The following is a 14,238-nucleotide window of genomic DNA, read 5'->3' on the forward strand; positions in this document are numbered from 1 at the left end:
AAGAAGGTAACATTTTGTTAATGCCCCTAGATGAACAGCTCGCGTTACATTCCAAGGTGTCAATATGGTGAAGAAATTAGTTACTTTAATGAGAAGCTTACCAGGGAGCAAGTGACGAGATTGGCTGATAGATGGCTGCTGGAGGTAATCAGAACGGCTCATCATGCATGGTTGTCTCAAGTGAGAAGCCGAAGCCGAATGATCAGTGATAGTGTCGATCACAAGCTCAACGGGGGGCCATTTCTAGGACGAGTTTCCCAATGCGGTCCAGGGCCCCGAGTGAGACTGTGACAGCTAGATTTTCACTAGCATAAATCGGTAATTAGACTAAGTTGCCAGAGGAACATGCCTAAATGGCGTTCATTTGCGTCCGCGCTCAAGTAGACGCAGACCGCAAGAATGGCTATATAGAATAGACATGAACAAGCTTAAGGTCTCATTCGGAAAGAGTCTATGAGTAGACCTTATATACAAATTGAAATATGTAGTATATGTGCTCATTCTGATTTCTTATTACCATAGTCGTCCACGAGATCACTCTCTTCATCCATCCCTGACCACTTAGTTTTGCCATCTAGAATTTCTATGCAACGTTTGTCGTAGAAAATATGACAACTGCGAGACAAGTTAGCCAGGAATCTCTGATAGCAATTGTTGAGAAGTGATGACATACTCAGGTGCGAAAGCCTCCCTCCACCCCTGGCGCTCTTTGTCCGAATCACCAGCGACAATAGCTTCTGGGAAAATGAGGCATACATTTCGCCCTTCGTCCATGATGGGAGTCCGACAGAATGAACATGATACCTTCGTTGGGACTTCGTATTCTCTCGTACTGTGAGCGGAAGAATAGAATGAGAGACCATGGGCCCCCCTGTCGAATGTCAGATCAGACTTGTGGAAAATTGCAGCCCATTGGAAAGGAGCTCCTGCAAATAGGTTAGTGTCTCCCAATGTTTTGGACATAACATGGACTGTCTGTATCGCCCGACTCACCATGCATGACTTGGCAACCTCGACAATGACAGTACTTGGCCTTCAGCGGCTTTTCTCGACTAATCTTATAGGTGACTTGACCACACTGGCATTTGGCTTGCCATTTCACCGGACCAAACTCCTCAGGGGATTGAATCAGATATGGAGGACGTCGTTTCCATTCCTCACTCTCCATGGGGCGCTCAGACGACGCACTGGAGACATTGGGTTTGGGGATTGACAATCCCTTAGCTGGCATATCTTCTGCTATTTTTGAATGGCCTGAGCTGGAAACAATACTTCGACGCAGTCTGAGCAGTTTTAGTCAGATAAACCTGCTTGACTGTCAGTTGATGCTTAACTGGGCGAATTGCAGTCGAGAATGACCAGTTGGTGGCACAACGAGCTGTTGCGAACCTTGTGCAGAGCATGAAGATGAATGTTTTCCAGAGACGACGATTTCCAATCTGAATCCGACGCGACTCTCTTGAGTCGGCTTATATACCATAGACAATCAGGTATTTCATCGCATTCTTGCATGTATTCAATCATGATGGTATGACATAATGACGATGTCAGGCAAAATCAATACTGGACAGACGTGCCCTGACTTCCCTGATTGACGGGTGAAGATGTCAAGGACTTCCATGGATATAGACATAACCTTATATCAAGCTTCCCGAATAGAAAATTCTTGATTTCCTGCAGAATTCAAACCAAGCTGACTTCATACAAGAGTCTGGCCAACGGAGACGATCAGGCCAAGTGAGCGTCTAGGTAGGGAGTTAAGTCCAGAACTGAAGTAGCAGCCATACCGAATAATTAGTGATATCGATCAATTGTTTTGATAGTGGTACTCCCGCCACCTCTCAACTCTTTTCGTGGGAATACCTCGTAGTGCACGAAGTCCAGAGTATAATTATCTTAACCCCTGTCGTTGCTCACGTGCTCTCAGAGTGCTGCACTGATCGCCGGGTCAATTATTCTGTCTGATATTATTTGTCCCCAAAAAGGGCCTTGATTCAACCGGATTATGAGGCTATGACTGGCTACTTTGAAAAGAAACCAGTTCAAAGGCTGAAACGTCGTTCCTTACAACCCCACTGGTTTAAGTCGGATCGGCCAGTTCTGACTGCCAATATGAAACACCCGCCCGCGTTTCGTACAAAGGTTCTAGCTTGGCAATCGACATCGCTGTTGAATGTCTGATCAAGTCTTTGGAAGAGCTGCTGGATATCCCTGTACATGTCAAACAAATTGACAGCTATTAATCGACATGGACGTTGAAATACTCATGCGCGGCAAATGTACTGCTAGGATCGCGACCTGTTGATAGGACTGATATAAATAGACTGGCTCGAAGGGGAATATCACAATTCCTTCATTCCTCCATTCAAGACCAGCCAAATAGCCAAGACAAGCGCCAAAGAAGCCTCCAGCGCGTGTCCCCCGTTCTTGGTCCCAATCACATTATCACACCTCCAAGTCGTCACGAAACAGGACCCTACTTTCCGTCTGCCGTTTTCTATCCTGTGGTCGAAACTCAATGGAAAAAATGAACCCGAGTTTCGACGGATAGAGGCATCAGAAAGGGCTATATGTCTCTCTGCTTTCCAACTGTCCAATCCCCCAAGGTCGTCCGATAATCCAACTCACTACGACAGTGCATGTCCCAATCATAACCGACTGTCTCGCAGCCTCGCTTATCCTTAGTTTGATGATCCTCCGGGCCTCCCCCTCCTTCGTCTTTATTTAATTTCCAGTTGATCACTCTTCAAATCTCGGCCCCCCCTTGGTGATTCTCGAACCCAACAATCCTTTACCAATGTCGTCTTTTTTCCACTGCGCAATCTCCCTCTAGCAATAATATCATATTCATTATGGGCTTGTTTACTCGACTTAGACGGCGTTCCAAGAGCCACAGCCGTGCGGGGAATGCGGCCAGCTATGAACATCTCCGCATCTCTCCCGATCATAGTGTTCCCCCAGTTCCCACGTTAAGGCGAGACTTCGCCAAGATCCTTCCTCCTCCAGTTCTGGCGCGAATCTTTGCTTTTGTTTGTCCCCATGCAGCGGACAGCAGCTATGCGACTTCGGAGGAGTCCATGACCGAGGACGGCTGCATGCTCTGTGACATGCGCGACCTCGCACACTGTGCTGTGGTATGCAAGCGGTGGTATCCGGCTGCTCGAAGTGTATTGTAAGCTTCTCCGCTCTGGTCAATTTCTGTTCGGTGTCGTTTGGTCTCTTTGCTCATTTGAATCCCGACACAAAAAGGTACTCCCATGTCCGCATCGATGCCGTGCACTACTGCGAACTCGAAGTCCGACTGGCAGCCAGGCGAAAGCGCCGTTCCTTCTTTGACCGCAATGGCGACCCCATCGATGCCCCCCAGGCCCGGTTGGAATTATTCATGCGCTCAGTGCGCAATTCGGATGAGCTGGGAAACATGGTCTTGTCTCTTCGGATGCCGTACATGACGCGTGAAGCAAATAAGGCAGGCATTGCCCGAACGATCTCGGTGTGCCCCAACCTCCGATATGTGGACTTGCCGGCTGGCCTATACAGCGATGACCCGACATGTCTCGCCCTGAAGCAAGAGCTCATGGCCCGTTGTCCCGATATACGTCGCATGGCCTATCGCCACGGCTCCGAAGGAAGCTTTTCGCAGTTGCCTGGGTCCCGTTTGTGGATGAACCTGGAAATCTTGGAGTTATCGCGATTGCAAATTGAGCCCAACATTCTTCGGTTTGGTCTGGGCGCTTTTCCGTATCTGCGTGAATTGACGTTGGAAGACCTTCCTTGGCTTGATGATTCCGCTTTTAGACACTCTCAATCACTGCCTCCATTTCCAGCCGTCCAGCGGCTTACACTTCGAGATACCCCGAAGGTCACGGCAAGCGGGCTTGCCGCGTTCTTCTCTCTTCCTGTGAATCGCAAATCATTGCATTCTCTGACTTTGTCGGCCACCGGAGTGCTTCCTTCCACTCTGTATCAAATTCTAGCTTCTGCGCCATGTCTGCAAGGGCTTTTCTTCATTCAAGAAGTATCCCGATCCTTTCCCACGGAACAGGTCCCACCGTTGGCGTCAACGTCACTCAGCATGCTGCACTATGAGATCACTTCTTCGAACACATCTTATGGCCTACCACCTATTGCAGCCTCATATTATACCTACCTGGTCTCTTCTTTAATGTTGAACTGTCTTCCAGCTTTACGCGACCTGTATGTTCGCGACGCCAGCTTCCCAGAAGCACTGCTACTTGCGCCTCCACCTCGAATCTTCGGAGGGGGTGAGAACGGCCCGCAAATCCCTGCTGGCGGTCTCTCGCAGCCCCTCAATGTGTACAGCAAGGGATTGGACGAATTGGAATGGAACTTTACTCCGTACGAGCCGCCTCAGACGCGCGGCCGGCGGGAGAGCACAACACGTCCGGTGAGCTTTCATGACGCACAATTGAGTCGATCTTGGGGAGGAGACGCAAGGAAGAGTGTCCTTGTCGGGAATGGATTCGGCGGGTTTCTTGCCGTACCTGTCGATGAAGATCGCCCGAAGAGTAGTGGAGGCTGGAGACGTCAAAGTCGGCAAGACTTATGGCGGTGATTCTACTGATCATTCCAAGGAGGCTGGGGCGTGTGATATAAGAGATATATGACCAAATACGGGATAATGGCATTATGATATACCCTGGATTACTGAATCGTGGCTTTCGTATAGATGGTTTCCAATTTCCAGAAGCAGTGCACCTGAGCGACAGAACTTGAGCTACAGGGGAATCTCGTGGACTCACGGCAGAAACACTTCTCCAGGGTCAGAAGCTTGACCGGGGATCGTTCTGGGCTGTTGTTACGATATGTGGATTTGATCTAGGGCTATCGGAAGGTTGAAAAACCTCCTTCCATTTACGGTACCAAAAATAGTTCGTTCACCTTTAATCGCTTCTTAGACTGTTTTGTACCACCTCCATCCGCCATTAACGTGATATCTTGGTATCCCAATATCAGCACGATGTCACCATGATTGTCTCTTCTCTCGGGTCAGTTACTGTTAGAAAGGAATCTGCGATCTTGAGACCTCTCCTTTGCCTTGAGAGCAGCTAGACGATGGCTGCAGTCATCTCAGACAACGATAACATTCTGGATGGGACGAATGGCGAAGAGGGTCCATCAAAGTCAGAAGTCGTCGCAGAAACCATTCGCAGAAATGAGATGTCCTCCTCCGTTTCAGCGTGAGTTCCCCAGAAAGCACAGTTCTATACAACTGCTAAGGCGATCTGTCCAACAGTCTGAGGGCGAACCCGAAGTACAGTGACTTCTTGATTCTTTGCGGTTCTCATATTTTCCTAGCCCATAAAGCAATCGTCTGCTCTCAGTCCGACTTTTTTGCCAAAGTGTTTGACTCGCATTTCTCCGTTGGTTACCGAGTTGCCTCCTCGTCTCTAACACGCAAGCCTTCTGACCGCGGTATTGCAGGAAGCCTGCACGGGGAGAATCAGGCTCTCCGACCATCCGCTGGTCGTCCTTCTGCTCCTCGATTACCTCTATTCAAGCGATTACACATTCTATCTGGATTACGATTTTCATACATCATTATTAGCCGAAGGACAAAGTCCACCGGGGGATCTTGTTGGTTAGTCCAGGACCTAATGCTACAGTAGGTACATTCCTAGCACTACGAGAGCTATTGATCATCTCCACTGCTGCGAGCTCTCTGTTCATATACAGGAGTTCCTCGTCGCAGATCGCCTTCTAATCAGAGGATTGAAGTACCTGGCCAAGGAGAAGTTTACGGACATTCTCAGAAAAGAATCGTTTCCAACTGTATTCCCTCGTGCTGTTAGGGAAGTTTATACCATGGCTTCGATACGCCATCGGCTTCTACGTGATGTAGTTGTCGATTTTACGTCATAGCCATGGCTAAAGGGGCCACTTTGGCCCCAATTTCCCGAGGCATATTCTTGAGGAGTTTCGTGAGTTTGCACAGGACTTGACGACCAAGCTTGTTGACGAGTGGGTGGAAGATGAGAAGAGCATCGCTTCGGGCTTGATGCAAATCGCGGAATACTTTCGGGTTTGTTGATGGATTAATCAGGCATCATTTGCGTATGGGCCTAATGGCATCGCATTGAACACGATTGATAACATAGGAGGATTGTTATTCGTCGGCTTGGTGGGACTCTGCATTTGCACTCCTTCGAGTGTGGATATGCGTTGGATAGAAAACATTCACTTGTGCGCAGGTCTTAGACGAAATCACTTCATGATAGTCTAAAGTAATGACTGCTTATGAACCAAAGCGTTCTCTGGGCATCCTCCGATAAACCGTCAGGATACTCCTGGCGGATATTCTACTATCTAGCACGCTCTCCCAACAACTAACGCGGCCACATCATGACTCTCTAATTCCACACTGTAATGATCTCTCACGCAACCCAGATCCTTCCCGGTCCACACATCCGTCACACGAAATCCAATGCGCCGTTTTCCCTGTCTACCGAGCACATCTTTCAGCTCAGGGACCTCCTTCCACACAGCCGTTCGCCTCTGCGTCGTATCTTCCGAATTCAGCATCAGCACCAGCGTGCCACCCAGCACTGACGATGCGCCGGACCAGTACTCTGCGGGATGAGCGGGGTCAAACGTCCAGTCAGGATTGTACCCCCATTTGTATGGCTGCGCAGGACGGCCGATCACCGGGTCCTGGTGGAACTTTAGGAGAATCTTGTTAGAGAGGATAGCGAGGTGGTCCTGGCTAATGGAGTCGAGCTGTCAACCACGTCAATACATGTCCACTGCCCTGATGAGTCCGATTACAGAGACAAACGTACAGCAGTCCCAATGATCAAGGGCGACTTCATTGCCGCCCAGAGCGCAAAGTGCGCTCGGTTCTCTGCTAGTGTGAGATTGCCGTTGCCGACCTCCAGCATGTCCGGGTCCGGATAACCCCAGAAATCAACATGGTTCATCAGGAAGGAGTTTTCATTGGCGATGGCGGCGATACGAGGCCAGGATGCTGGTGGTATCGGTTAGTTACTAGGCACAGGCACGCGTGAAGGTCAAGGTTGGATCTTACGCGTGATATCCCCAGTCGTTCGCCAGGAATTGCCTGTCTCGTTGCCCCAGTCGTTCACATTCGCTTGGCCCCATTCACATAGCGAGTACAGGATTGTGCGGTCGACGCTGACCAACGCATCGCGCATCCGCCTGTACCGCTCCGCTGTCAACGACGTGCGCCAGTCATAACCCGCCGGCGCGGGATTCTTGTTATCGGGACAGGTCCCGTTTGTGGCTTTACTGCCCGGGTCGGGGACGCAGTATGTGTACGTGTCTGTCCAGTTTGAGGGGACGCCGCAGTTGTCGTACTTCAGGTCTGATTGAGGGTTAGTTAGCCGAGTCGCTTGCCGAGATCAGACTTGGGAACACACAACATACAATCTATGCCCCATTCCGCGAACGTCTGAGCATCGATGTCTTCGTATCCCAGACTGGCAGGGTACCCGGCGCAGGTCGTGAGCCCGGCACCTTCATGTGTCAGCGCCTTGGTCGTCTGTATCTATCCATCGGCAGTGACTCACTGCTATAGATTCCAATTTTCAGCCCCAGATCATGTATCTGGTCCGCTACGCCAGAGATACCATCAGGGAACTTGTCAGGGTCCGGGATGATTCGCTGCGTGCTCGCGTCTCGTCCGCTTTTGACAGACCAGCAATCATCGACTGCTCACGTCAACAAACGTACATCCTAGAAGCTGGATGAGGCAGCTCACTATTGATATACTCATATCCTAGATCCTTCAGACCCAGATTGACGACCTCGTTCGCGGCAGTCATGATCTTGGTCGCATCAATGTCGCAGCCGAACGCATTCCACGTGTTCCAGCCTAGAGCGGGTAGTTTTCCCTGTCGAGTTTTAGACCTGCTCATACAGATGTTGGAAGAGACAAGCAGCTTACCACATTGCCCGGTCTGACGAGCGCATTGCTCCCTCGGGCGAGGGTTAACACTGCAGCTGCAGTGGTCAGAGAGAAAAACGTCGTCATCTCGACTGAATGCTTCCCTGACACCTAATGGGGGAGAAATGCGAAGTAGAAGCCCGCTGATTCAATTGTCAGTGTGAACACAACTAATAGATTGTACCTGGAGTTATATATATATAGCAAGCATTCCCCGCATCAGACCACTCAGACAAACATCCACGACAAAGTGATGCCGAGGGATGTACATCATCGCTGATCATCATACTCTCGAAACCAATCAACCAGGGCCTGGATGGTTGTGCTTGGAGAATACGGCCTAGGTTTCTGCCTTTTGGAGGATAGCGCTGGGTCTAATTCTGCATATATTGTAACGGTTGAACGGCCAATACGGCATGCGGGTTGAAAATGCGGAGCACGGGCGATGTTCCGTGCTGAAATGAGAAGTTGAGGTGCATGTTTTTCGACTCGGAGTGCATTAGGCATCCGAATAGCCCGTATATCCTTGACGTATGTACTCCAGTAGATTCCACAATGGGCAATTGTGCGAGAGGGGCAGCTGTAGTCCTTGGATCAAGAGCTGGGGCGATTACCAATCAATGTCTGGGGTTATCTTTGCGGAAGTTGTAATGTCTGCATGAAATAGTATTATGAAAAATTAGGATCAGAATGCAGTTGTCTAATCACCTGCCTGCATAGCAGCAAATCTATCTACCACCCAGGGCTCTCTTCATGATACATGTCTATCGTGAATCATTAGTCGTACAACAACAACAATAGCACAGCAAGCACAGCAAGCACAGCAGCAACACCATAGACACAGCAACCCGTCTTATACACTTCACTCCCTGACCAACTTTTTACCTGTCCAAAGAAGCGATCACCACGGAAGAAATGCCATGCAAGAAAATGCAGAGACAATAGACGAATATCAAGCAACGGCTCATGGACTGCCCGTGCCTAAAATCAAAGCTCGCGCCTGCTGAGGATCTGTCCCCAGGACGCTAATCAGGTATTCAATGCTACACACGTTAGTAAAGCCTGGACAGAAAGACAGTGGGAATAGCTCACCTAGCTTCAGAAGCCAGCCTGCGCTTCTCTTTCTGGAATTCCTGTTGACATGATTCCCACACCGCGGCACGCTCTTGCGGCAACACAGTCTTGACGCGGAGCTTGAATGATGCGCTTACAGGCCGATGGTCGGAGGCTCGGACCTCATGTCGTCGGTAATCCAACTGCTTAATCCGACCTAGCCCCCTGTAGAGTACGCGATCGCACCACGCGGGGGACCGTTTCTTCTCACTCGAGTCGTATTCGTCCGTGCCGACGTCGTACTTGTACGTCGGCGCGAACGTGATGGGCGCCTCCGTGAATGACCGGAGTCGGAAACCAGGGTTTTTGCGTCGCGATGCGAGCAGTTGGTCTCGCTCAAGCAACTTTGCGAGGTTGTTGTTGCGAATGTCCTCGATGATCACATTCCGTGGGATCGAGTCGATTCGGTAATTGAGATCACCGTTCAGAATGCAAATCTCATGATCCATAATCATTGTTCCATCACCACCGCTGACAAAGTGGTTTGCCCGAGTGGTAAGGCTATTCTCTACTGGAAGCACTTCGGACTCGAGAATGGCTGCAATGTCATTGTTGCGGTGAGCCGTTTGCGACTGCCCGGCTGCTAAATGGCAATTCACGAAGCAGAGAGAACTATCGTCTAGGATGAAGCGAAGAATCAGGGCACCCTGTGCAATCAGCAACCGGACCAAAATCAACGCAGTACCTCATATACGTACCTTGTTTCCGTGCAATCCTCCCATACCCCGCTTCACCTCTGCAGCACCGATGTTCTTGATCCGCTGCCGCTCCTTGTGCTTAACAAAGACGCAGGTAAAAAGCCCAATGAGATTCGCTGAATGAAGAAGGACGTACGACTCCTCGAGGGGCATGCAGTCGTTGATACAACGAGTCAGATGCTCCATCCATACCCGGTACTGACGGCTCATATGTTCTTTCTCTCCGCCGTCTTTCTTCTTGCTTCCTAACAACAAGCTCTCTATAGACGAATCAGTGAAACTCACACGTGAGGCAGCCCAGACTTCTACTCACTGGCTGTGATTTTCTTATTCTCAAGATCTACAAGCTCTTGGAAGCCGAAGACCAAAATCTCGGGTGGATTCTCGGGATGAATTGCCTCCTGAATGAAGTTGCTGGAGCGGACACTACCTGGCGTAGACGCGCCAGCGTTCCAAGTTACAATGGCTGCCGAGATCTCACGGAACTTGCAGAATTCTACATCTCTGCTCTGCATGCGAGTTTCTGTTGACGTTAGTTTTCGCTTTTCGTCCATCGGACCTGCAGAATATCAACTTACCCAGCCAATCATCCTCCAGCATTCCATCCCAGAGACGAATGCAATTGTCGTCTCCTAACGAGGTCACCTGCAGCCGGTTCATGGTCCAGACACTACTGAAATCCAGTAAGAAGCTAGAGACTGGACCGTCATGAGCTCGCCAATCCTTCTTAACTATCCATGGGTTGGTCCTCGTGTCGTAGACATAGATCATGCCCGTCTTATAGGCCGCCCAAAGATAATCACCAACCACACCTAAGCAGTTGATCTTGTAAACGCTTACATTGACGACTGCTAGACAAGCGTAATCTGTGGAAGAGTACACGGTAACCTTGCCATCCGCATGGCCCATATACACACGTCCCCCATCTCGAGTCGTGTAGATACCGGACGTGACATCGCCAGTGTGCTGCGAGCCCAGAGGTTTTTTCAAGACCTTAAATGAGACATCGTCACGAGCGTTTGGCCGATATACGTGAACTTCCTTGCCGGTTGCCAGCCATAATGTGTCTCCGACGACCAGCGAGAATGTATGTCCCCGGGCGACTCGGTCATAGGGGTTGTGGTAGCTGTACTGAAGATTCGGAGTCCCAGACTCGTCCGGCGGCCAGACAAGCAATCGTCCCTCGTCGTCAAGGGTCCACATCTCCTTCTTATGACGGAGGATCTTGATCACCTCACGGCGCGAGGGATAGAAGCGTGTTGCTACAATCGAACGAGTGGAAATGTCCACTTCATGGATTTCTCCCGTGCTCATGCCCAGCCATAGCCGCTGACCCTCATCTTCCAGGCCAGTACCTGGCTTGAATGCTATCGATAGACTCTTGACAGTCTCACCGTGGCTGAGACTCATGATTTGTTCTCCGTTCGTGAGATCCCATACCCGGGTCAAATAACCTGTTGTACACACATGCCTACCGCATACATCCATCAAACGAGTGTCATATCTTGTATGGATTTCCCTTGGTCCGTTCTTGAGTAGGGGCGGTCGACGATTAGTGGTCGATGCGTCAGGATAGTCAGTTCGCGAGATTGCCGGTTCGTCCACGGGATCCTGTCCGAATGTGTCCGCGCGGGCCAACTGCCGTTCAGGAACAGAAGACGCCTGCCCTGGCTTGGCGTCTCTGGAGAACGACGGCTGTCGGTGTATTTGCAGGGGAGTCTGGTTCTCCCTGGGGGGCGGTTGGAATGATTGCGGTCTAGGCGATGGTTCAGGATGCGAAGAGCCCTCCAGATGAGGCGACGGCCTAGACGGAGATGCGCCACTCCTTCGCGCCAAGGACGAATGTCGTGGCGGGAGGCTGGGAGGCTCGGTGGGAGCATCGGTGGCTTGGAGCCTGCGAGCTGACAGCGGCGCAGCCGACAAAGGCTCCGTCTGCTTCATTGAATGTGGTGGGACCTGTACCATCAATGGTTTCATGTCCCGCGTCGGTTCCGGGATGGGTCTCCTCCGCGAAAAGCCAAGCTCGCGCGCATCCCGAAGAGCATGCGCAGACGACACAGGGCCCCTGTCATCGAATGATTGGCGGCTTGGGGGTTCAGTCACCGGCCGAGAAGGGGAGCGTGGCATCTGCGGACGTCCACACGATGATGGCTTGACGGACGGCTTCTCGGGACTGCCTGGGGGCGTGCTGAACGGTGATATCCGATCCTCCGACGTTGTCTTCTCCGGTTTCAGTGCCAGAGTTGCGCCCTCAAGAGAAGCTAAGGCTGCCGGCTTTGCAGGGACCTTCGGCTTCTCCGCTCGATCGATGGGCGGAGGCAACGAAGAGCTTTTTTGCTTTCGATCGGGTGGACTCTCACCGATGAAGCTCCCCGAATGAGAATGCGCTGGCGATAGATGACCAGGCAGATGCTGGAATGTCGAGGAACTGGGCGTTGTCGGTCGGTTGGTCGGCGGCGGCAACGAGCCCCGAGACGGGTCCGGCGGACTGCGGGACATCCTGGAGTTGATGGTACGCTCAGTATGGTTTTGGGACCCAAATCCCCGCGGAGGTGATCGCGGCGAGTCAACCGTTAAAGTCGGTGCCAGTTGCGGTGACGAGTGGAAGTTCATCGACATGGGTCTGCTCTGCCTCCTGCCTGGAGATCTTCCCGGGGAGCCGCTTCGCCGTGAAAATCCGCCATTTGTCCGATCGTACCGCTGGGCATTCTGAGGTTTGGCCGTCGCATTCCATGGGGATTGAGCCCGAGGAAGGTCGAGAGAAGCGCGCGCGGAGCGCACTTCGTCGACAGGTTCGGGCGTCCTCAGAAAGGGAGTCGAATCATGCGGACTAGTAGCTGTAAAGGCGGATGGTGATCGGCGATGGGACAGGTTCTCGAAATGTGATAGAAGGGAGGAAACCGGTCTCTGCGGAAATTATTAGGATCAGTGAAAGTTGCTCAGACACTCGTACAGGACGCGCAACTCATACAATGGGAGCGTTATCCGTGCCGTCCTTGTCCTTGCCGCTTCCCTCCATGACCACAACGAGAGATCGCGCGCAGGAAGGGCGGGAAGATATGAATCATAGGCCGTTGTCCAATCTCGAACGATGCGTCCGGTGCAATGTTATTCTATGTCGACGTTCGGTATTGAGAGTCGGGACAAGTAGCCGAGAAGAGACTGGAAGTAAATATGGTGGCGGGCAAGTCAAGAAGTCAGGTGCAGATCGTTGGGTATAAATGAGCGAGAACGGATTGAGAAAGGAAACAGAGCAGGAGAAATGACCGTCCAGAAGTCATCTGACGAAGATTCTAAGCCGCAGCTGGATTTATACTTAGATAATAGCGAGATGAGCACTCGTGGGAAAGGCGAGAATGAAGATCGACCAGATGGAGACAGGGGGCAGTGCAAAAGCGTGTGGAGAGTCAAAGGGATGACGATTAACAAGTGGGGGTCGAGGAGGAGAGAGGGGGGAGCATCAATCTAGGAAAGAAACACAGCAGTAGAAGAGCAAAGATCAGAGATGAAAAGGAAGGGAATGAAGATCTATCTCTTCTGAATATCAATCCATACGATGACCACGATAACCTAACAACTGCGCACCGATCCATTACTTGACCATACCTCCGTCCATACTCCGAACTTCGATTCTATCAGCCAAGACGGCGGGTGGCCTTAATTTTTAGCTTCTTTCTTCTGCTTAATCTCTATCAATCATCTAGTCAAGCTCTCTCCAGAGTAGAGCATACACATACAGTCCTCCCATACTCCCATTCCATATCCATATCACTCTCATTTACACCTCACAATGTGGTCAGTCCATTCCATCACCACCCACCACCTTATGGCTACTCCCTCTAACCACCGCACAGCAAACACATCCTCAACGCCCAAGTAGCCATCCGCTCTCCCTGCTGTAAGCAACATACACCAGACCAGACGCATTTGCAAAAGCCATAGCTATCCTCAATGCTCACCATCCTCATCCCCCCAGGCCGAAAATGGTTCGACTGCGCCGAATGCCACCTCGAACAGGAAACCCACCCGCTCACCAAATCCACCGAAATGGTACTTCCCACACCCACAACCCCTGTTACCCGCAAAATCAACCTATTCTAAACCGTAATCGCCAGACATTCGCCTGTAAAAAGTGCAAGAAGTGTTTCCGAAAGGACGCGACGGAGTTTGACGAGAGGTGCGTGCATGCTAAATGGCCGAGGGTTGCCCGGGAGTGCGCTCGTGACTCGGAACCCTCAGGCGAGGATGTCAGGTGCTGATGTTTACGATAGTGACGAGTATTGCCCGCACTGCGATAACCATTTTGTGATCGAAGCTGTGACGCCCAAGGCTGCGTTGCAGGTTGAGGGTGAAGATGCTCGGATTGATTCTAGGTATGTTTCTTCTATCTGGTGCTGCTTCTGAGACGTTGCATGCGGTCGATGGATGGGGCTGACTTTTCACGCTTCAGAATGATCAAGGACGATCGTGTACGGGAACACAAGGAAAAGTCGATATTCAATT

At 51.1% G+C, this 14,238-nt stretch overlaps 4 protein-coding genes across 4 annotated transcripts; 1 reads left to right on the forward strand and 3 right to left on the reverse strand.

The window, feature by feature from the left end:
* Positions 1 to 391: 391 nt before the first annotated feature.
* On the reverse strand, positions 392 to 1,917 carry AFUA_5G02110 (GFA family protein). Its single transcript, XM_743038.2, has 4 exons — positions 1,390 to 1,917; positions 994 to 1,307; positions 674 to 926; positions 392 to 615 (listed from the first exon to the last, which is right to left on the reverse strand). The coding sequence occupies exons 2-4, from the start codon at positions 1,229 to 1,231 to the stop codon at positions 498 to 500; spliced, it is 609 nt and encodes a 202-aa protein (XP_748131.2). The 5' UTR covers positions 1,232 to 1,307; positions 1,390 to 1,917; the 3' UTR covers positions 392 to 497.
* A 239-nt stretch (positions 1,918 to 2,156) lies between these two features.
* AFUA_5G02120 (F-box domain protein) lies at positions 2,157 to 5,384 on the forward strand. Its single transcript, XM_743037.2, has 3 exons — positions 2,157 to 3,172; positions 3,250 to 5,201; positions 5,258 to 5,384. Exons 1-2 carry the CDS (start codon positions 2,853 to 2,855, stop codon positions 4,574 to 4,576), a joined length of 1,647 nt encoding a protein of 548 aa, XP_748130.1. The 5' UTR covers positions 2,157 to 2,852; the 3' UTR covers positions 4,577 to 5,201; positions 5,258 to 5,384.
* A 734-nt stretch (positions 5,385 to 6,118) lies between these two features.
* Positions 6,119 to 8,520, reverse strand: aglB (glycoside hydrolase family 27 protein). Its single transcript, XM_743036.2, has 7 exons — positions 7,925 to 8,520; positions 7,739 to 7,871; positions 7,548 to 7,688; positions 7,405 to 7,494; positions 7,046 to 7,342; positions 6,801 to 6,985; positions 6,119 to 6,738 (listed from the first exon to the last, which is right to left on the reverse strand). The coding sequence occupies exons 1-7, from the start codon at positions 8,009 to 8,011 to the stop codon at positions 6,328 to 6,330; spliced, it is 1,344 nt and encodes a 447-aa protein (XP_748129.2). The 5' UTR covers positions 8,012 to 8,520; the 3' UTR covers positions 6,119 to 6,327.
* A 203-nt stretch (positions 8,521 to 8,723) lies between these two features.
* On the reverse strand, positions 8,724 to 14,027 carry AFUA_5G02140 (putative inositol polyphosphate phosphatase). Its single transcript, XM_743035.2, has 7 exons — positions 14,005 to 14,027; positions 12,707 to 13,912; positions 10,314 to 12,642; positions 10,049 to 10,258; positions 9,736 to 9,995; positions 9,017 to 9,684; positions 8,724 to 8,967 (listed from the first exon to the last, which is right to left on the reverse strand). The coding sequence occupies exons 2-7, from the start codon at positions 12,752 to 12,754 to the stop codon at positions 8,889 to 8,891; spliced, it is 3,594 nt and encodes a 1,197-aa protein (XP_748128.1). The 5' UTR covers positions 12,755 to 13,912; positions 14,005 to 14,027; the 3' UTR covers positions 8,724 to 8,888.
* Between the last annotated feature and the right edge of the window lie 211 nt (positions 14,028 to 14,238).

This window comes from Aspergillus fumigatus, chromosome 5 (assembly GCF_000002655.1).
Source record: "Aspergillus fumigatus Af293 chromosome 5, whole genome shotgun sequence".
NCBI lineage: Eukaryota > Fungi > Ascomycota > Eurotiomycetes > Eurotiales > Aspergillaceae > Aspergillus > Aspergillus fumigatus.

Coding starts and splice junctions, on each gene's coding strand:
- AFUA_5G02110 (XM_743038.2), bottom strand. CDS start 1,231: ATGCCAGCTAAGGGATTGTCAATCCCCAAACCCAATGTCTCCAGTGCG. Junction 927..993: donor AGGTTGCCAAGTCATGCATG/GTGAGTCGGGCG, acceptor ACCTATTTGCAG/GAGCTCCTTTCCAATGGGCT. Junction 616..673: donor AGGGAGGCTTTCGCACCTGA/GTATGTCATCAC, acceptor CTTGTCTCGCAG/TTGTCATATTTTCTACGACA.
- AFUA_5G02120 (XM_743037.2), top strand. CDS start 2,853: ATGGGCTTGTTTACTCGACTTAGACGGCGTTCCAAGAGCCACAGCCGT. Junction 3,173..3,249: donor CCGGCTGCTCGAAGTGTATT/GTAAGCTTCTCC, acceptor CGACACAAAAAG/GTACTCCCATGTCCGCATCG.
- aglB (XM_743036.2), bottom strand. CDS start 8,011: ATGACGACGTTTTTCTCTCTGACCACTGCAGCTGCAGTGTTAACCCTC. Junction 7,872..7,924: donor TCGTCAGACCGGGCAATGTG/GTAAGCTGCTTG, acceptor AAAACTCGACAG/GGAAAACTACCCGCTCTAGG. Junction 7,689..7,738: donor AGGATATGAGTATATCAATA/GTGAGCTGCCTC, acceptor TGACGTGAGCAG/TCGATGATTGCTGGTCTGTC.
- AFUA_5G02140 (XM_743035.2), bottom strand. CDS start 12,754: ATGGAGGGAAGCGGCAAGGACAAGGACGGCACGGATAACGCTCCCATT. Junction 10,259..10,313: donor GCTGGAGGATGATTGGCTGG/GTAAGTTGATAT, acceptor TAACGTCAACAG/AAACTCGCATGCAGAGCAGA. Junction 8,968..9,016: donor AGGCTGGCTTCTGAAGCTAG/GTGAGCTATTCC, acceptor TAACGTGTGTAG/CATTGAATACCTGATTAGCG.